Genomic DNA, 22,279 nt, shown 5'->3' on the forward strand with positions numbered 1-22,279 from the left:
CCAACCCTGAATTATGCACTATTCACGCGATGTTTTGCACCATATGTGTTAGGTCAGAATCAGACTATGCATTGAAGATAAAAAATTGAAATTTCACCAATGAGGACAAAGAAATTCTGGCTCCTCTTGTTCTGATTGGTCAAACCTCAATCTTTCGATCTTCAATCTCATTCTTCAATGCGTAGTCTGATTCCGGCCTACATCGCAAAAGTTTTTCTTTAATTAAAATGCTGTATAAGGAGTTAGGAAATGAATGAACGATTATAAATCCTTGGTAAGTCTCAAAATATACAGAGTGTTTGATAATTAATGCAAATCTTTTGCATAGGGGCAAAATGGACTAAACTGAGAAGAAAAGTCCTCTACAATTTTGCAATTTTTGCAACAGTTAACAAGATATTAATTGCTAAAAATTGCCGAAAATTGGTTTTCAATAATTTTTTACTCAAAAACTATCAACTTTACAGAAAAACTGTTAGAGAAAAAAATAAAAAATTATTTATTTTCTTCTCATAAAGTTTTGAGAATTTTTTTAGAATTTTTTAATACCGTATTTTCTCATGTTGGTCAAAATAAGAAAATGCAATACTAAAAAATTGATTAAAAATTCTGAAAAAATTCTTAGAGCTCTATGAGAATATAGTAAACAATTTTTGTCTTTTGCAGGTTTTCTGTAAAGCTGGTAGTATTTGAGTAAAAAATTATTGAAGACTAATTTTTGACAATTTTTAGTAATTAATATCTTGTTAACTATAACGAAAATTGTAAAATGGCAAAGGACTTTTCTTTTCAGTTTAGTCCATTTTGCCCCTATGCAAAAGATTTTTCATTAATTAGCAAATACCCTGTATATGTGAATAATACATACTTTCGTGCACTTTTCTGGAAATATACATAAATTCAGCATTCGTATGGTATTTCTTTTGGTTCATAAATAAATTAGTTACAATTAAAAAATTGATTTACATATTTTACGGCTTTATTTTTCCAAATAAACTGTTTATACAGGTACATATGTTTGAAAATGACCGCGTTCTGCGTCAAGATGGAGGCAAGTTTGCGGTATTTTGTTATCTAGTAACTTTAGCATCTATGTTTTCGCGCGTGGCTAATTTAAATAAAAAAGATTTCATACAACGAATTGAAAATTTTATGATCGAAAAAAGAAATTTATTAAATTAAAATTAATTATACATGTTTTTAAGTATCATATAATCGTGCTTGTTTTTTTCTTTTACATGTTTTTTTCGGTAAATCATTATTTATTTGGCGTGAATATTGACGCATTCGCATCGTTACATAATAATAAATACAATAACTTGTTACGTCTAATTTATGATCATTGCATGGAAATGTGATAATGTAATTATTTATCACATCATCAATAGTTTGTTCGTAAATGTTAAAGACATGTAAGTTTTTTCTAAAATAATATTCAGTTGTTTGAAAAAGTGCGTATAGCATGTGATTAGGATGTATTGGTCTTCCTTGAGATTTTAAGTTTACTAATTCTGCTTCTGGTGTAGAATTTGCAAGCTGTATGAATGCTGTTTTACATGTAGAACAATCAGTTCGCTTTATCATTTTTTTTGCAATAAAATCCGAGACATAATAAATCATGCGATCAAGTACAGGTGTTAATTCATAATCTTCTTCAATAATATCGTCGCATTTCCACTGTAACGTTTCAATAAATCCGTCTAATTGACGATGTTTTATAGTATCTTTAACAGCATTCTCCTTCAGTTTTCGCCTCTGAAGTGCTTGAACTTTCACATGCTTTGCAGCTCTTAAAGCTGTTACTCTTTTCTTAGTTGTAGATGTAAGTATTATTTTTCCAGTGCTTTTCTGATGCTTTTTACGGTCAACGTTCCGTTGCAAAGTCTTGTGCAATGATACACAGAATTTACATATTTGTTCTCCAGAAGTTTCTAAAGGACATTTTTTATGTCGCCAAGTACTTGTAATAAAATCCTTTGTAGAGCATAACGGATGAATTTCCTTAAAACGTGGTTCCTCAATACCTGGTCCTCCTTGACACAAAGTTGTACTATGAGCATGTTCAATAAGTAAATTGATATCATCCAAATTTTGTAATATATGTTGATATGACAATACTTCTTTCCCCAGAAACAATACTTTATATTGTAAATCAGGGAAAAGTATAATCTAGAAAATATAATTTAAATTTTTTATCGAAAAAACATTATCACTACGTCAAACTATTCATTATTGTACCTGTTTCATAATTATCATGTTTCCTGTTATACATTTACATGCTTGAGTAAACAATATTTGAAATGGTGACTCTAAACTACGGTGTATTCCCCAGGTTACATCAGGCAAACAAGCTTGTACTTTGCCATTCAATATTTCTTGAAATATTTGTTGGTTTTCACATATATAGTTATCTGAAATATAAACTGCAATAAGAAGATAACTTAATATAACTTATAATTTAATTTATTACCTTGTTCAGAAATTATATCCAAATTTAAATTAGATGTTGTTGGTTCAGTGCATGGTATAAATTCAATGATTGAACATGCGTAATTACATTGTGTTTTATTCAATTGATCAATTTCAACGTTGCTTTCAAGATGTACATTTACATTTTCTTTTCTTTGTGATTGTGTAACATTAAATTTATCAACTTCAACGTTGTTTTCAAAATGTACATTTACGTTTTCGTTTCTTTGTGAAATAAAAACTGGATTAGCCCCACATTTTAATTTTTTTTTTGTAAATTCTTTCTAAAAAATAAATTTATTGTTATTTTAAAATCTATTATAAAGCATCTGTAATAAATATAAAAAAAATATGATTTATAACATATACGTACCTCAAATATTATTTTTCCTTCTGCATCTTTTATGACTTTTTTTGTTAAAATATTATCACCTTCAAAATGATTTTCACATAAAAAGAAAATTTTTGGTATCTTTAGGTTAGGAAACACATTGTGAATTAAACTTATCCAAGTATTACGACGTCCTTCATTCACAGGCACTTTAAACAGCGATTTTTTTTTTAATTTTAGATATACACAATTAGGTATTATACATTTAGTAGGCATGATTAAAAAAGAATGAAATACAATCAGTGCACCGTCAATCAGATAAAATGTAAGTAAATTATTGGTAAATTATCCGTATCTTCTTTGTGCGTTATTTCGCAATGCACGACCAATACGACATCTGTAGTCATATGATTGAACTTCTTCATTTCGAGCATCACATTTTCTATTGAAATATGGCCGAGTGGATACACCTTATATTCTGTACTTAAGACGCTCTTGAATATAAAAATCAACTATGAATACCGACCTTAATTTATCATTTTGCGTCGAGTATCTGCGCAGAAGATTATTGCACATAAAGTTCATGCGCAATAATCTACGGTCAGAGAGCTGTAGGGTTAACATCAAAGCATAGAGAATAGACTGCGCGATCTCCGTGTGTGAAAATGGTCGATAGGGATGAGAGAGAGGGACCGTGGCAGACGGAGACGGCCATTTCTATCTCTTTCCATTCAATGGTGTAATGGGAGAGAGAATGAGAAGGAGATTGGCCGTCTCCCACTGTTCCTCTCTCTCATTATTGTCGACCCATTTGAGGTGTCGTCTACAATACACGGAGTAAGAAGTAAGAGTAAGAAATTGACCAATCACAGTCGAATGTGAGAAGAATAATCGACTGTGATTGGTCAATTTCTTACTCTTACTTCTTACTCCGTGCATTGTAGACGGGCCTTTATACACTACTTAGATCACGCAGTCCATTCTCTATGTTTTGATTAGCATCATAAGAATATTATAGCGTTTTTCATTGGCAAAACTAGCGCGCACTCAGTGCACATTAAAGCTGTTGTACACTATTCTAATCTAAATATAAAAATGAGATATCTCAATTGATAAAATGCCCAAAATTTATTTTATCAAATAGCACAAAATATATCAAATATTTCACGGTGTAATTCGTTTATATATTTTTGTTAAACGTATATCTTTACATCGATTTTTGTACAACGGCTTTAAAGTGCACTGAGTGAACACTAGTTCTGCCAATGAAAAACGCTATTAGCTTAACCAAAAATTAAAAAAGCATTTTGAAGCTCGAAGTTTATACATTAGCATGCTCTTGATTGTCTTCAAATTTAATTCTGCAGAATTGAGGAGATAAAAAATTTTTGCAATAATTTTTCGCCGAATTTCAACGTTCGTTGTAAGAAATGCAAATTTAGCTTCAAAATGGCATAATTCGATCAAGAAAAAGTATAAATTTTGAAAAAAGTATTTAAATTTATGAAAAGAAATAATAAATATTAGGAATGTATATGTATATAATAAAGAACAATATTATATTATTCAAAATTTCAAGAATTTTCCAAAGAATATGGTAATTTCGAGTATTCGATTTTCAAATTGTGAAAGTTAATGCCCGTTTCCCACCATCTCGATTCAATTTACTCTTCATATTTTTTTATAATTTTTACAACTAGAAAAAGATGAATCGAAATTAAAGTCTACATTGGTGGAAATGGGTATAAAGGTGCTTCTTCATGACAGTCGGAATTTCAGAAGTTACACAATCAATCAGGATCATTTAAGTTCAGCACGTTATACAAATGATTCTTATTGGTCATGACTTTTTCGGAATAAAGAGAAAATAATTAGAAATATTATATTCACTGTTAGCAATCACATTTAAGTAATTTTTTACCAGTAATTTTTTTTTTCAAGAAATGAAAACTGAATACGGCAATCAGTTAAATACACTTATTTTGACCCTCGTATTACGGAATTTTTAAGAGGTGGGACCACACACGAAGGGTTAGCTACATATATAATCGGTAAAACGATTAAAATATTTAAAATGCCGCATTTTCTGAACATTCATTTATTTTTTACATTTGCATACAAAATACAATAAAATTCAATGAAATTTTGCAATCTCTGAGCCTAAAAATATCCGTTTTGTACGTCTTATATTATAATTAAAATAAAACTTAATAATCATAATATTAATTGCATTCATTTAAATTAGATCATAATTGGTTTTGCATGTTCAAAGATAAAAAATAAATTATTTAATTGTAATTAATGTAATTGACTAATATTATTTTATAAAAATCTGTATAAAATTAATTATAAAATAATAGCACATATCAATGAGTCTTATGTTAAATGTAACTTTAATCATTTCGTGCTTACTTTAAAATATGGATACATATATTAATCATAATTTTCCATTATGAAACCAAATTGAAGATAAATGATCGCATACATTTGCATTAAGTAACATAGGAACTAAGCGGTGTAACATCTCAAAAGCAAGAACATTAAAAAAAAATATTGAGTAATACATGGCTCAGATAATCTACATGTATCGTCTATTATCATTTTTATGATCTAATTAATAAAATCTGCAAAAACACACTAAACTCTCACATCACAACAGGCAATTTTGTTTAATATATAGTGCTAGTTAATATCATACAAAATCCATTAAGCATATCATCATCAGCAGTTTGTGTATGAAAATACATCTAAACTTTCAAGGTAATAAATAAAAATTGCACGTTTATTTTGGTCAGAGAGAATATATGCATTTTTAATTAGTTATCATTTGGAGTGTAGATGTTCTTCTTCATCATCACTGTAATCATCACTTAAATAATGATTATTTTGTGAAAACTCAAAGCGTCCTGTTTTCTTTGGTGGTGGACTGTAAGAGAAAGATAAGATATATAAATTAAGATATAGTTAAATATATATATGTATGAGATTTTCACAGATAGTATATTAAAAAAAAAAAACAAACAAACCTTGCCTGATCTTCATCATGGCTGCTGTTACTACTACTTGGGCTACCATCCCTTTTCGGACTCGCTGGTGGAGATAACGCTTGCATTAAGCGTCCTTTACCTTCATTCCAAATTGTTGACTACAAACATAAATAAAAAATTCCAATATATCTTTATATAATTTACATATGAAAAAGGATATTTGAAAAGCACACGTCTGCAAACACACGTCTGTGTGTGTGTGTGTGTGTGTGTGTGTGTGTGTGTGTGTGTGTGTGTGTGTGTGTGTGTGTGTGTGTGACACATACATACCAATCTGCCTTCTCTTCCGAAGAGCAGGAGGAAGGCATCAATAAAATCCCGAGATTTCTCTTCCCATTTGCTTATCATATCCATTCGTTTCTCACCAATATTTTCCATTACTCGTTTCCCCTTATCTTTTAGGTCATCAAACTTGTTTTGTAGGCGAAACTTTTTCTCCTGTAAGATTTTATTTTTTATAACACATTTGTTGTAACTAATTTTTACTTATTACTATTTTGCGTATTTCTTTCAATATAATCATATAACATTTAAGTTCAATAATGTAAGTATGGCAAATGACTATTAGGTAATGATTCATAATCACTTACATTGAGAAAAGACACATTAAGTTCCTTTGCACTGTAGCCTCGTGCGAGATTTCTCCTGACGTATATGTCATAATCTTTAACTATCCTCGCAACTATATCTGACGTGGAAACCCCTTCTGTTCTCTGTGTGGCTACAAACATACCTTTAGCTTTTAATTTAGCATAAACGTCTGATGAATCATCTGTCACGTATGGTATATCGTCATGAGCAACAAAGTCTATCTGTAATACAACATAATTCATGCAATTTCTATGAAATAAAACGTACAGCATTTGATTATATAAATTTAAAGATATATAAATATGAATGTACCTTGTGCTTTTTTATAAATTCATCATCTAGTTCCCAGGGTGCATCTCGAACAACCTCATCTACGTATCTACAATGTCTAACAGCATCATACCTTTCTAAATCAGTCATTACAGTTCTTCCTTTTTTGCTATGTGTTAATTCATCATTACACACTGTAAAAGAAATTATTTGATTGATATATCATAAGTATATTTATATTTTATTTTAATAATAAACAAAAACAAAGTATAATAAATGTGCTATAATAAAGTTTTCCTAAATAATTTTGTATAGTTACCTCCAACAATAAGATAAACATTTGGAAAAATATTTTTAGCCTGTAAAAGTTGCCGTGCATGTCCTTGGTGGAAGAGATCATAAATACCATCGGCATAAACTCTAATTTTTCTAGGAACTATAAAAAAAAGGAGATTTAAATATTAATATGTAAAAATAAACATTTTTATAATATTTAATACTTTTAATAAGAATCTATAAAATATACCTTTGCCACTTCTTGCTTGTTTTAAGGTAATTCGCGTGTTATAATCGCATGCATTCCTCTCCACGATAGCATCTGGATCGTCACTAAAAGGTGCTTCTTTACAGATTGACTAAAATAAATGAGAAGATAATATATTAACAAGATAATAAATATCTATTCAATAAAAAATAAAGAGCTGACGTTTTATGTAAAATTATGTAAATAATGATGTATGTGATGTTAAAAGAAAAAAAAATTTGTCATATTTCTTAATTGTTACGCTATCATGATACATTGTCTTTATCATTTATTAATTCAATTTATTATATCACATAATAATTATTTTTTAACACATAATTCATGTAAAAAAATAAAACTTACTGGTAATCTTTCCTGACAAACAGAAATTTGATCATTATAGTCCTTTAGAAACATTAAATTTGCACCGCTACCTCCGTTACAATTCTGCTTGGATCCCCAAGTCATTGTTTGTTTAATACACTTCTATTTATGATAGAAACAAAATTTTTATACTGTCTCAAATGTTGTAATCAATCATTTATATTAAAAACATTTGATGTTTAAAAGTAAAAAGACAGCACAATTGCATTTAGCCACTTTCAGACATTATACAACTATAAAAAAATATGTACAAGTTTTATAAATGTCGAATTACTCTCAATGTTTAAATTTAACGTGACTTCACTTTTAGTTACCGAGCAAGACTGTAGGGGCAATAAAATATTCCCGAGCTTTTATCACATTAGATATGCCAATCTAGAATCACGCCAGACTACTATCAGTTAAAAGCAATATTACGCGTTATCTCTAGACAATACATTATTAATGATTAGCTTGTTGTCAATATTGTATATAATAATAAACTACATACAGTTTACAAATATATACATGTGTCTATATTATGCATTCCAATGTATTGTAGTTTCGCAAAAAACTAAATATTTTAGTAAGATAAACATACATGCGTATACGTTAATCCACAGCTGAGAGATAGACATAAATTAAAAATTATAATTTACATTTAAATGTATGTGTGATCCAACGAAAAAGTCATTTGTCACAATCTCGAATAAAAATAGATTTCTCTAGGAAAGTTTTGCAGAAGGTACCTATTAAGGTGACTCGCAATGTGATATATGTTTCCATGGTTAAATGATAATGCCGACTTATTCGTTTATTTTGCATGAAAATTAATATCAACGCTTACAGCGTGAAACGGAGAATTTTCCCTGGAGCAGGACGCACTTTCTCCATTAACGCTATTCTGATGGGACACAGTAGCCAGCATAGTTTCCTCCCTGGTACGCTTCCTGGACATTTTCTTACGTTTTCAACGGCGTTGCCATGCAGCCTTGGTTTAACTGCAAGCAAACGAATACATCTGTCAGAATTCGAGATCCTACGACGTGGGATCTATTGTAACAGACTCGTGGCCATCAATACGTTACGCAAGAAAATGTAAAAGCATTCCGATCGAATGATCGCGGTCGTTTCGTGTGAGCGGAATGTCGTCGCTCGTGGAAACGTAAGTCAAAACTGACTCTAGTTTAAAATAGAAACAAACCGCAACGGCAATTACTCTATCGCTGATAGATAGCGGGCGCGTTTTCTGCTGCATTCTCGCGTCGGCAGACGAGCCGGACTTATCGAAGTAATCGGAATCCGCGATCCGACCGGTCGACGTCACTCGGCGGTGCCGCGCCTGCAAACGTGCAGTCAGTTGCAGTGTGCACTTGCGAGTTGCAAACCGCGTGTCACGCACGCCTGGCGGCCCGTCACCCGTGTCTCGTTGAAGGCAGATTCACGCATTTCACGCTATTCACGGCGCGCAGCTTTTGCCGCGTTAACGCAAACAGCCGAGCGACGCAATTCACAATTGTCAAGACGCGATCGTCGATAAGGAAGGTGGGTGGTGTCGCTCGTACTCGGCACTCACACGGCTATCCACGACTATCCGAGAATCTATCACGAAACGAGTCGGAGTGGAGATTCCGATCGGAATTATTCTGATTTTCCTACGAGATACAATAGAAATCTACGAAATAATTGAATAATTCCGATCAGAATCTATTCCAAATAATTTCATAATACATACCCTCGTTTCGCGATCCGTTTCCGAAATCGGCTCGGAAGAAAAGTTGGAAAATTGCGATCCTCGGGCTTCTTCCTTTTTGCTCAAGTCAACCGAAATTCCGCCGAGAGATTGAGATAGCAATTGGTGTTCGAACGAAAACTCGAAATTCGCGACGCAATCTCCGTGAAGAACGATGAAGAAATTGCAACGTGTCAATACGCGAGCGAGTTGCCTCGACAGCTGACCCAGCAGACGCTCGTTGCGATAGGTCTGTTCTCGGTAGTTGCGCCCCTCGCACCTACTCATATTCCCTCCTACTCTCATCAGGTCGTTCGACCGTACATCTGTCTTCGTTTCACGCGAAGAATGGCAAAGAGTGCAAGGCCCGGCTTACGGACAGTTATGCGTGGTCTACAATGGCAGTATATATAACAGTAATGGATGAGGATGTAGGAGTAAGAAATTCACCAATCGCAGTCGATTATTCTTCTAATATCCGACTGTGAGATTGGTCAATTTTTTACTCTTACAGTCTCATCCATTATTGCTATTAGGCCTGTTCTTTTTGGCTGAACTTTTGCATCAGTTCATCTATCTTCCTCTTTTTTCCTCCTGGAGAGAAAAGGAAGAAAGATGAACTGGTGCAAAAGTTCAATCAAAAAGAACAGGCCTATAGTGCCATTGTAGATCATGCACTACAGATGGGACAGGCTTGACGCCAATTTGGAGTAGCTATAATGTCCATTTCTTCCCATTGTAGATTAACTTTGATCTCAGTCCAACTTACTCTCTTCATCTTTTTTTAATTCTTAGAAGTAGAAAAAACGTTAATTGAATTGAAATTAAAATTAAACTACATTGGTAGAAACAAGCATGACTCGGTTTACGCAAAACACCTGCATGAAAAAACCAATGAATTATGTATTTAACGAAGAATAGTTCTCGATTTATGAACGAGCTATCTTACATTTGGCAGGAAAATGAGAAAACAAAGAACTATCTCAGGATGGATTTCGACTATACTTGTTTTAATAGTCTGCCACACAATTCAGAAAAACTATTTCTATATTATAAAAAAATACTACCTCCTCACAGAAATGTGATACTAGTATTGGCCAATTAATCATTCATTTTGAATATTAAAAGTAATGTTAATAATACTTTTAATACTCAAAAATAAATAATTAATTGATGACCAATAATATTAAATTTCTATAAAGGTTTATATCATTATTATTAAACTAGTTATATTATTAAACTAGCGTTAGACTTAATGTGCTTTGAGATTCTCAATATACCATTCCTGTTGTGATTGTGAACGTCTAGTCTGATGGTAGCTTCGTAGACATATATGTGTGTTATGTTATTAGATAGCTTCGAGATAGCTCTAGACTTCAGGAATGTCTCACGTGATAAAATGGATTCATATTGCAATAAATCAGTCTTTCATAATTCTTTCATTAAAATGAATTAAGATTTATAATTTAAAATTTAATGAAATACATTTAAATTAAATTAAAATTTAATTTAACTTAATCCAATTTTAGGCTGGCTTTTTAATCTTTTATACTTTATAGTCCTATATTTAAGAACGTTCTGAATCAATATTTATTTGACAATATATGTGATATTTAAAAAGATATTCCTTTTCTGGAAAAAAGCTCAATCTTTTCGGTATAGAAATTATAAGATCCAGGTAGCAAGTTGACGTTGTTATTTACAATCATTTTACGTCAGTTTGCTACTTCTCAGACAGACACAGCGCGCACACAATATTTATAAAATGTTTGTAAAATATTTATAAATATTTATAAAATTTATTTTAAATATTTTTGTAGTCTTAGATTGCACAGTTCATGAATATTTATTATAAATATTATAAAATATTTATTGTAAATGGTATAGTAAATGCTATGAAAATACTTAATGAGACATTATAATCCAAGTAAAAAATACTTATTAGAAATATTTATTTATATTTATCATGAATATTACATAAAATATTTAGTCTACATTTTAATAATATTTTGAATAAGCTTTATACAAAATATGTATGAAATATCTATATAACATTTAAAAAAATGAATATTAATAAATATTTATCATAAATATATTGTGTTGTCTGGGCTGGGCACGCTCTCGTTCACTCGGCAACAAAAAAAAAACACAAAGCTGATTTTTCAAACCTCATCACGTACGCACGTTTCTTTGTGCAGCACGATTTTGTGCGCATTATACACCGCGCACAATTGCTTCATAAACATCGCGTTGTCGCCAACGCGGCCTTTTTTCCGCTTCCTCTCTCTTTCTCTCTCTACAGTTTCTCATTTACGATACGTATCGTTACGCCGTCGGCATCCCATCGAATTAACTGTGCACTAATTAATATCGGACGCCCCTCCCAATTACACGAATAAAGATCAATTTCGAACAACGCCGCAACGGCGACGCTCCCATTGCAGCGTCCACGTTAAGCTTATTCTTTGCAGCCGCACGTTTTGTCCAGCTTTCTTTTTCCTTTTATTCATGAGGTCTGTTTTCTGTTCTGTGGCTGAATTAATGTACACTTTTGGAATTTAAAGCGAAATGGATATATATATTGATATTTAGCAAAAGCGAGAAAAAGAGTGCAGTCCCAATCAGTAGAATGTCTAAAAAATCAGTATATAAAATAACTTTAAGATATTTTTGGGTTTTTTAAGAAATATTTATCAGATGTTTCATAAAGAACTCTTAAAGATATCTTAAAGTTGTCTTACTATACGTCAATTTTAGACGTTCTGTTCATCGAGGTCTAATCTAATGCAGGAATAAATATCTAATCCCAGGTAGAACACAGTCATAATTAAGTTATAATGATATCGTAGGATGTCATTATTTGATATTTAAAAATAAACTTATAAATAACAAATAAGGTCAGATATTATTATGACTTCTGTGTTCTACTTGAGAGAAAGATTGTAGTATTATTTATGTGAATTCGATCACTCGCATTACACTGAATTAGTGCATATTAAAGGTTGCTTTATATAAAGTATCTATATATATATATATGTATATATAAATACAGTGAAAAATATAATCAACTTTTATAATGAAATAATATATGTCCATTCTGTTAAATAACGCGATAATATTATTATTATTAGACAGTACAAAATATTTATATATCTTTACCTGCTTTACATTTAACTTTGCTAATTTAACGTAGTGCAGCTTTTACCAATCTAGCGTAAGTGAATGACCGAATTCGCTATTATTTTATTTTTAGTTTGAAAAGTGTAACAGCGCGGCTACAGAGAACAGAACTGTCGTTGGCACATGACAATAACGCTCCAAGAGTCGCAAGAAAACGTTCTTGGCTCTCTTGTCGCCTTGCATCGATCAGTGGCATCCATCCTCGGAAACACGACGCGCGTGACACGTCGTCGGAGCGACGACATACGGAACGCAAGGAATTCCACAGCTCGTTTGCGTCGCAGCATTACTCGAATCCCAAGGTGCGTTACTTTTTACGCATGATGCGCACGATGTATCATTTTCATCCTTTATTTTTAAAGTTCAGTGAACAACAAAGATAAAATGATACATCATGCGTGAAACGGAATGCACCTCCTAAAAATGACACCGCGCGATGCCTTACCGTTGTGCGTGACAGCCGCGCCTTTCGGTCTTCAAAATTTGCCGGGCGTCTGGACGTCGTTTTAGCGATGGAGAGGGGAGTGTCGAAGCGATTTCGTAATTCCGCACCAAGCACCCTTTTCTGGAGAGGGGAGAGGGATTTTTACGATCTCGCGCGATCACAGGCTTATCGCGCGTTTGTGTGTCAATCCGATAATCGGGAAAATCGGAGATCCGCGACTCCTCTCAAGAGGAAGATTTATCGACACTCACCGTGCACTGCGTCGCGTCCCGCTTTATCGCACTTTATCGCGCTTTATCGCGTCGTGAGTATACCATATATGAATGGCCGCTGTGGACGGAACGGCGATAGAGCGGACCCGGCTATCTGCTACCGAGCGAGAGGGCGACGGTGACGTAATATCGGATGATCGCCGGCGTCATGTGTTCCGCATGCCGGCGTGTACGTGTAATCTACATATACGTGGAACGGTCTGTAAAAAGCGGAAAAAAGCGGATATTATGCATTCTCGAAGAAATTTTCCTGTTTTTTATTCGGCAAGCGACCATTCGCGACGTTGAATAAATTCCATCTCTGAAATAGGATCTTGATTTATATAAACAAATATGAATTATAAACATATTGTGTTTTTGTGTGTGTGTGTGTCTGTATATAAAGTAACGGAACTATATATTTCGCTATATATTTATGTGTAGAAAAATATATTTTATAAAACAAATATGATTATATTATATAATCATATTTCTTTTAATATATATGCGGGGTGTACGGTGAGACTCTAGCAATAATTCACAGGAATGTAGATGGGACTAAAGTCGAAAACTAAGTCGAAAAGTTCTACCATTTTACAATTTTCGCAATAATTTAAAAGATATTAATTACTAAAAATCGTCGAATTAGTTTTCAATAATTTTTTACTCAAATACTATCAATTTTACAAAACAAAAAAAAACTAGCAAATGACAAATATTTGATTTCTTCTCATAGAATTCTGAGAATTTTTTCAGAATTTTTTAGTACCGTATTTTCTTATGTCGGTAAAAATAGTTGCCAATATATGTATAAGAAAATGCAGTACTAAAAAGTTGACGAAAAATTGTGAAAAAATTCTTGGAGCTCTATAAGAAGAAAAAAAACAATTTTTGTCTCTTGCTGTTTTTCTGTAAAGTTGATAGAACTTGATGATTTTCAATAATTGATATTTCGTTAACTATCGCGAAAATTGCAAAATGAGGACTTTTTGACTCAGTTTAATCCGCTTTATCCCTATGCAAGAATGTAAGCGTGTCTTATCAAATACTTGTATCATACACACACATATACAATATATACACACACATTTATATATAATATACATATTTATATTACTATATATAAATATAAAATTTTATAATGAATATTTGGTATTGTTATGAACAAACTCTTATCTTACCGAAATGAACTGCGAGAGAATGACACTATTTTAAAGCCGAACACAGAGCAGGATCAAAAATGAAGAGAACGAGTCTCGCAGTGTCACGGTTTATATAGAGAGTTTCAGAGGGTGGTTCTCTGATGAGACATGTTGAGTGGGAAAAATCGAGGATTCGAGTTGGAGGGATTTTCTGCTTTTGTAGGAAATTTGTGTTTCATATTCTTACTGGTAACTACTTTCAAAATTTGCTCCGCCCGCACTGCAAGTTTCAATCCCCTGAGAACTTATTGGTGATACGTCATCACCTTTTCTAGATTTTCAGATTCACGGTCACCCATTGGCGAGTTTAGTTTTTGGTATTCTCTCTGAAGAGAAGGGGTATTTCACTCATCGTACCTTCCGAACGACCTGATCATGACAATTTGAAAACTCGCATTCCTCTTTTTTTCTTATTTCCGATTTCTCTTTTATTAGATGCTTGAACGTGCGTCTTCTCGTCTAGACAGTATTTCTTCAGGATTTTATGATCGTCGGCAAAAATTAAAATTTATTCTTGTCAAGCTATTTCTATTTTACTACTTCCTGTTGTTAACGAAAAGACGCCCTTCAACACGTTACATGTGCTTGGGAATGCGACTTTCTATTTACCCAGGATTCCCGATCTGTTTTTAGATATTACTTATTTAAACTGAACGAGTTTCAAAACGAACATTCTCGACATGGTTTGTAATTTGTCATAAATTTTATTACTGCGGATCGGATGATCCTGGGTATCTATGTTTTTATTATCTTTCCAAAATCGTTGGGAAGGCTTTCAACGACATATTTTCTACATATTGTCACGCTCGCCAATCGGTGACCGTTAACTCTCGCATTTTCTCTTACATCCTGTCTCAACGATCACCCTATTAAGTAATCTCGAAACGAGGAAATCGTGGAGTCCTCCCGGACGTAACAGTATAGTGATGGTATAATGAATAAGCCTTGCTTCATACCAGTTAACACAATTTCTTGTCACTGTACAATAATTGTAAAACTATAAACAATCAAATTGTTTTAAATTAATAAAATTATATTGAACTATTAAATTTTTTAACAGGGTCAACAGTTAGTTTATTTCTCTTCTCAATCCAATAGCGTTTATAAGACTGAAGCTTTCCACATTATCAATATGGCTTGGAAATCCAAAAGAGAAAGAACATATCTTTGGGTGCGTTCCGAGTAACGCATGAAGTATATTATGCAACATTTGTCTCTGTTGTTCATCGAATAATAAAGAAAGATAAAATGACACATTATGCACTTCATGTAATTCGGAACGCACCCTTTAAGATTTTGAAGATCAAATGTTTATTTACATTTTTTAAGTAATCTAAATCTATTTATTTGATGAAATTTTTCCTTAACAATAACGCATTCGCGTACATGCTATCCAAAAATATATTTAAATTAGATGTTTGAAACGTCATCAATTTCTACATTTTTTGTTTTTAAATTTAAAAGAGTTATTTAAATTTTATCTCAAGTTGATCTATCTTTAAAAAAAAAAAAGAGTACGTTTGGTTTCAATAAGTAAAATGTAAGAGTACACTGCTTCACAATCTCAAAAAAGTACATACATTCTTGAAAAACAAATGATAACCCTACTTACGATAGAAACACTAACACGTAGGGTAAAATATATTAATGGTTGAGATTTAAAAAATACAGTATATTGATGAGATGAGGAAATGTTATAAATTTTTCTATGTAAGAATCGGTTTCATCTAAAATTAATTAACTTTAAAAACATTGCAAATAAATTGTTTTGTTTAATTTATTGTTATACATATACTTATACGTATATTTAGAAACATTAGCACGTAATTATTTCTTTTTAAAGATATAAGAAGAAATTATCATCTACTATTTGTAAACATATAACGATAAATGAAAAAATAATTTGTTACGTATACTAGTCAAAGATTTCCATATCATTGAGTTGTTTAATCATGTGGTATCTAATCAGCATTCAATGTTTTTAAAACGTTTTTTAAATATTTATTTAAAAAATTAGGGTTGCATCGGATCATAAAAGTATTAGATACTGGATATCAGATATTTAATGTCATATTTTTTTCGGATATTCGATAGGACAATTATCCAAATCGGATCTTTCTTGGATACTTGATTCACCCTAGTAAAAATATTTAATACATATTTAAAGATATTTTAGAAATATCGTGTGCTGAATGGGTAACTGTATTATTCTCTCTTAATATTGTATATGTAAAACTACATGTTACTTCTCTTTTGATTTTTCAATTTTTTAATTTCTTGTAAGAAATACAAGTTACATATCTATGTAATTTAATATTTCTATTTTATGTGTGACTGATAGATAGAAGATAAATAACTTGTGTAAAATTCTTTGTCGAGGTACAAGGAATGATCTTTGCGCACTGAATCATGAATAATATATTTCTTTTACAGTATAACCGAAAATATAAATTCCCTAATAAATGTTAATAATGTTAAAGGTACCTAACTTTTGGATGGTATCGTTGCAAGTGTACCTTAAAATATTAAACTACCTTAAAGATATTAAACTAAAATCACAATAGAGAACATGGTATATTCATATCTCTAGCAGTGAGCGACAAATCATGGAAGTTACATTTAGCTATTAAACAAAATATATAACATTAATGCAATTGATTTACATGTTTTATGAATATGAAATAGAATATTGCATGGTTCAGTCAATTGTCGAATAATACAAACGTAATATCTAATTTAGAAAACTATTAATACAAAATATTTGCAAAATTACCTTATAGATGGATTGTAATAATATCTTGTGTAATATATTACGCGAGTCGCAAAATAGATTTAAACTAAAAGTTTTCATAATATTCAGTTCATTTATACAATAGCAATAATTAATAAAATATAACACATGAATAGTTTACGTAATATAATATAAATTATTCTTGTGTAAGAAGATCAAAATTTATTTCGCAAAATTCAAAAAAGAAAAAATGTCGAATGTTGCAGATGATGATTGGCTAGAAAATGATTAATGTTTTGTCACATCTTTATGGGGAGAAAGATTCGAAACATCTTCTGTTGTGATTCAGTGCTCGGCGCGGATCTGTGTGTATTCATATACAATATGAAAAAAAATTGAAACGTGATAAAATATTTATTACTTAATATTATATTATTCGTAATTATACGACAACTGTTACTTTTAATTTAAAAAAAATATATATATATATATCCATATACATATATGCATATACCAGTGATATCTAGGTAAAAAAGTATCTAGATACAGTCTAATTACTTTAGCTATACGTAATTGCATTACCTAAATTCTTATAGGCGGAAATATCTATTTGTACCTAGAAACTTTTGTACAGTACCTTTTAAGTTTAGATACGCAGATACAAGGCATTTATTTATACATCTTATGTTAGAAAGGTTAATTTTTGATTATTATATAAATTATCATTTTTCTCTATAAATTCTCAACTCTCTTTGTGCAAATGCTTTTATTTGCTTCACCTCATAATTTTAGTGTTTAGTAATTAGGGACTAAAGAACTTCGTAGAAAGAGAATAATAAACTGTCGTGCAACGCGGTCTCTTCTGATTGATCCCAAACATTATAGCTCTATAGAGTCTTACAGATGCAGAAAAAATTGTAATATGTCACATTAGTAAGCAGTATTTGTATTTTCTATGTTTTTATCATTATAACTTGGAAATTAAGTTGAAACTAAGTGTTTTTAATCTGTACAATTTAACCATTATATACTAGAAATTAAGCTAAGTTTTCTTTACTTACAAAAATTTACTTTCTTTATTTACAGAAAATTTTCTATGTACCTACTACATAGTTTTGTGTAAAATAAAATTTGCTTACGCAGCTTGTTTTTCTTTTTCTGTTTTTTTTCTTTTTATTATCTAAATATCTAAATTTTTTAACTACTTTTATGCTATACCTATATTTTTTTTGTACCCAGATAATTTTTCAAAAATATATCTGTATTTTATGTAATATATTTATAATTAAATTCTCCCCCCCCCCCCATACAATTCCTATACTTCTACATTTCAAACGATATTTATTTGAACACTAGTATACACATATATATACATACAAATGTTGAACATAAAGCATTGAAATTTTGTTACTTATTACAATCTATGTTTAGTTATTCCTTGATTAATATAATTTCTTCCATATTATTTACTTATTCTTCATAACATTAATATTTCTTATATTCGTATAAGAAACGCAATGTTCAATTCAAATAATTTATTTGTACGTTGTGATAAATGTATAATGAATAATTACTTATTAAAAAATATCTATCTGTTCCGTGTTTTTACAAATATTAAATAAAGTTGTTGAGTCTATATCATCTTTTCTTATAGTTGTATCCGTGTTGCATCGCTACTCACATTATTCATACCATCTGTACGTGGAGCTGATATCCTACATTTAAATATAGAGTGTTTAGAAGTAAAAAATACAACATAGAAAAATCAATCTCAATTCTACACGCTACTTCATTATGCAGACAAATGTATTATTTTATAACTTTCAACTTATTACTTGGACATTGAGATGCGATCTAGTATGGCAATCTGATAAAAGCAAATCTTATATAGATCTGATTATTCTTGTACGAAAATTAAAATGAACAAATATTACTAATTTGTACTTTTTTTGAATACTAAACATATAGTAATAATACATATATTTCTATAACTGCCTTGTTAAATACTTGTTTTACATTTTTTAGGCGTTTTTCATTTACTACTATCAATTACTATCAACTTTATATTGTTCAATTACAGTATCAATTTTTTATTATCTTTAGAGTACACTTACCCGTGCACATATTTTAAGTGTCTACGTATAATTCTAAAATAGATTTTATTCTTAAGTTTTAAGTTACATCTGTTACATATCACATACTGTGTGTCCTTTTTGGTAACATGATCCCATACCCAATATGTACGTTTATCTTCCTTTTCTTTTTATGTTAATTCGTTTGAATGTTTTTGTACCAAGTGATCATATAAGAAAGATTGGGGTCGAGTTGTTATTAGCTCCGAATAATGATTGCACTGCGCAAAAACCCTCTCTGGCAGTTTTGTGTAACGTCTACGTATCCACTGATAAACTGGGAATATATCATAGACCGTTGCTCTTTGTTCTGCCATTCTAACTGTTTTATATTACAGAATATCTAGAACTTATCGTTGAATGTGTAGAAACGATGTCAACAAGCGAAGCGTTTGCAGAAACTGCTTATAAACGGTCAACATGGGTTTTTCGACGGAATATAAATATTGATATGTACATACAGTGTTGGAACGTATCTAGGTAAAAGTATCTAGATACTTTAGTTGCATCTAAGTGCATTACTTAGATCCTTACAGGCGGAGATACCTGGGAGCCTATTACGGTTTCTCCGTGAATTAAATTACTTTTCGCATTTTTATTTCACGTGACTTTAGTCATCTAATTACGGAACTTTTAAGTGAAAATGTGAAATAACTAGGTATTTCCGATATAGTAATCTCACATTTTGAAATCGATAGTCATAGGTTTGTACACAAAGTGAGGTTAAAAGTGCTAGAAGTAATTATAAGTCAAGTTTTTTAATTCATCGTTTGATCAATCGCATTATGCTAAAAAATAATTCTTTTGTAAAAAGCTGCATTTATACACAATATGATTGAAAAATCTCGTTTATGCTTATTGTCTATTATTACATTATTAGGTATTAATAGTTATAACAAAAGTAGTACAAAATAAATATAACGGAAAAGCAGAAAATAATTTTATAATGAAGATTTTGCAAGAGACCGCTTACGTTACAGCAGTGGCAATAAAAAAATATTATATATATATAGTAAGTATTATACATTATCAGTTTATATAAAAATTAGAGATCTTATCGCCTATCGGCAATGTCATAATATTTTGTTTATAATATAATAATAGGTAATAAGTAAATTAATTTTGTTTATGCAATATAATATTGCGTAGAATCTTGCTTACTGTTGGTTGACTTATACACGTTAAAAAATCTTAGCCAACTCGCTTTTGATATGAACCAGACGATATAAAATTCAATGCAATTAGAACCTGTAACAAAAAATTATTGTTATAATAAATAATAAGTTTTCAATAGAAAAACTAAATCATTATATTACTTTGTATAATGTTATTCTAACTTCAATACCTGTAGTTCAACAGCAACTGCGTGACGTCATCTTAGATTTGGTAGAAGTCGTATATCTTTGATGAGCACTCGTACGGCTTCCCGGGATAATCTTTGAAAAATTATAAATAAGTTTACAATATATTTACTTTATTCGATTTTTACTTTTCATTGTAAATGTCAACTTTTCAGAAAATGTAACTTCTAAAAGTATACAAAATCACATTTACCTATAAAGACTGCGGAATTCACTTTCTGGTATACGAAATGGATCTGAGGCATCCCTTATGCCCAATTTCTTCACTTCTAGATAAGTTGCGGATAACCTTATCCAGGAGATATATCCATTGTATTCTATGAGATATCTCTTGAATAAAGTTATCTAGAGGTGAAGAAATTGGGCATTAGTCTCCTTCGTATTCTAAGCATTACATTTTCTTGACACACACACACACACGTCGCATTAATATTTCGATTATTAAATTATCCATTGTGTGCACTTCTTTCTTTGTCACTCTTATTTTTATTTCACCTTTTCACTTCCGTCATTTTCACCCAATCCGAGAACCGTAATAAGCCTCCTGTATCCGTATCTAGTTACTTTTTGGTACGGTATCTTTTAAATTTTAGATACATAAATACAAGGTACTTATACATTTTATTTTATGTCATATTGGAAACTTAATTTTTTATTGCTGTAAATCATCTTTCTTCTCTAATTCTTTACTTTGTACAAGTGCTTTCATTTGCTTCATCCCGTGGGAGAAAAAGTTTTACAAAATTATATAATTTTATATTAGTTATATAAAATTTTATATATAATTATATACAGGGTGTTCGCTGATGAGCTAGCAAGGAGCGGCTCTTCAGCTAGATTAGTGGGGCCGGAACCGGCCCTTGGATTGCCAGGCTGCAGGGGCAAGGCGAGAATAAGGTACTGGTTGCATGACCGCCATATGAGCTATTGGAAGGAAGAAACAAGGACCAAATGTCGGCAGGCAAGGGCCCTGTTGGAGGAAGTGCCCAGTAGGGACCTTGCTAAGAACATTAGGGCCTTAAGAAGAGGAGAAGCCAGTGCAGATTTACACGGACTATGGCTTCACCAACTATCATTTGCACAAGCTGGGGCTTAGCGGCGACCCGAAGTGCAGAAAGTGTGGACATGAGGAAGAGACTACTCTCCATGTGTTGTGCGAATGTCCAGCGTATGCTGGATACAGGCGGTTTTTACTGGGTTCGATATTCCTCGAGCCCGAGCAGGTATGTCAACTTCAGGTCAGGGATCTCCTTCGCTTCTGGAGGAAGACTAGTTTGAGCTGACCTGGGGTTAGTACGGCTGGGAAGACACAATGGACTTGGTCTGCGTGTCGTTGGTGGGCCCCAATTAGGGGCTGCTTCCCAGGATACTATTATTATTTATTTATTATATACAGGGTGTTCCCGACCTACGGGATTGCCTCTCACGAGCTGATACAGCGAACTGAACTGAATCGAAAAGTCCATTTACAAGCGACCGTGACCGATGGGCGTATACTTGGTGGTAGTTCGCGCCGATACGTGCTTATTTAATATACAGGGTGGGGAAAAAGTATGGAAGCAAACAATTATTTCCGAAACTATTCATTTTTCGACAAAATGTCTTAGACATAATTTTTATGGTATGAAAAGATGTATTATGTGGCATAGAC

At 31.6% G+C, this 22,279-nt stretch overlaps 2 protein-coding genes across 8 annotated transcripts; both read right to left on the minus strand.

The window, feature by feature from the left end:
• Positions 1 to 1,147: 1,147 nt before the first annotated feature.
• LOC108764431 (uncharacterized) lies at positions 1,148 to 2,718 on the minus strand. Its single transcript, XM_018512689.1, has 3 exons — positions 2,471 to 2,718; positions 2,239 to 2,411; positions 1,148 to 2,169 (listed from the first exon to the last, which is right to left on the minus strand). The coding sequence occupies exons 2-3, from the start codon at positions 2,254 to 2,256 to the stop codon at positions 1,201 to 1,203; spliced, it is 987 nt and encodes a 328-aa protein (XP_018368191.1). The 5' UTR covers positions 2,257 to 2,411; positions 2,471 to 2,718; the 3' UTR covers positions 1,148 to 1,200.
• Positions 2,719 to 5,288: 2,570 nt separating this feature from the next.
• On the minus strand, positions 5,289 to 13,195 carry LOC108764422 (choline-phosphate cytidylyltransferase A). 7 transcript variants are annotated; one of them, XM_018512673.1, is made up of 10 exons: positions 12,952 to 13,195; positions 8,442 to 8,595; positions 7,595 to 7,717; positions 7,235 to 7,343; positions 7,028 to 7,144; positions 6,751 to 6,902; positions 6,438 to 6,659; positions 6,118 to 6,285; positions 5,827 to 5,945; positions 5,289 to 5,726 (listed from the first exon to the last, which is right to left on the minus strand). In XM_018512673.1, the coding sequence occupies exons 2-10, from the start codon at positions 8,550 to 8,552 to the stop codon at positions 5,624 to 5,626; spliced, it is 1,224 nt and encodes a 407-aa protein (XP_018368175.1). In that variant the 5' UTR covers positions 8,553 to 8,595; positions 12,952 to 13,195; the 3' UTR covers positions 5,289 to 5,623. The 7 variants fall into 7 exon arrangements, with proteins under 7 accessions (XP_018368175.1, XP_018368173.1, XP_018368174.1 ...); XM_018512671.1 differs by lacking the exon at positions 12,952 to 13,195 and adding an exon at positions 9,330 to 9,554; XM_018512672.1 differs by lacking the exon at positions 12,952 to 13,195 and adding an exon at positions 9,326 to 9,554.
• Between the last annotated feature and the right edge of the window lie 9,084 nt (positions 13,196 to 22,279).

This window comes from Trachymyrmex cornetzi, unplaced genomic scaffold (assembly GCF_001594075.2).
Source record: "Trachymyrmex cornetzi isolate Tcor2-1 unplaced genomic scaffold, Tcor1.1 scaffold422, whole genome shotgun sequence".
In the NCBI taxonomy this organism is placed as follows: Eukaryota; Metazoa; Arthropoda; class Insecta; order Hymenoptera; family Formicidae; genus Trachymyrmex; species Trachymyrmex cornetzi.